This window comes from Crocuta crocuta, unplaced genomic scaffold (assembly GCF_008692635.1).
Source record: "Crocuta crocuta isolate KB4526 unplaced genomic scaffold, BGI_CrCroc_1.0 scaffold696, whole genome shotgun sequence".
In the NCBI taxonomy this organism is placed as follows: domain Eukaryota; kingdom Metazoa; phylum Chordata; class Mammalia; order Carnivora; family Hyaenidae; genus Crocuta; species Crocuta crocuta.
The window spans coordinates 287,135-287,439 of record NW_027529467.1 but is presented as its reverse complement, the minus strand read 5'-3'; the positions used below and the strand labels follow the sequence as shown (position 1 = coordinate 287,439).

At 59.7% G+C, this 305-nt stretch overlaps 1 protein-coding gene across 1 annotated transcript in view; it reads right to left on the bottom strand.

Annotated features, from left to right (window-relative positions):
- The window catches only part of CFAP47 (cilia and flagella associated protein 47), a 492,482-nt gene extending 492,400 nt beyond the window's left edge, over positions 1-82 (bottom strand). The window contains 1 exon segment of the mRNA XM_077760783.1: positions 2-82. Coding sequence (XP_077616909.1) covers positions 2-82 — 81 coding nt within the window.
- Between the last annotated feature and the right edge of the window lie 223 nt (positions 83-305).

The following is a 305-nucleotide window of genomic DNA, read 5'->3' as shown; positions in this document are numbered from 1 at the left end:
CCGAAGGGCTCACCCCCAGCTGCACCTCCCTCTTTGGGGTCTCCCCGTCCCGGGAGATGAAGGAGGCCCTCTCAATCTCCATGGCGGCCATCTAGGTAGCCAGCAAACGGTAGCCGACCGGATTTACAAAGAGGCAGCGTGGACGCCGTCGCTAGGCAACCGACAGACGCCGCGCGCGCTCGCCTCAAGCTCCACCCTCATTGGCGCAGCCCAAACTTTGTTGAGCTGACTTCTGGAACAGAGGACGCAGGCACTTGGAGAAAGAACACAGGGATCACAGTTGTCACCAGAGAAGCTTGAAAACA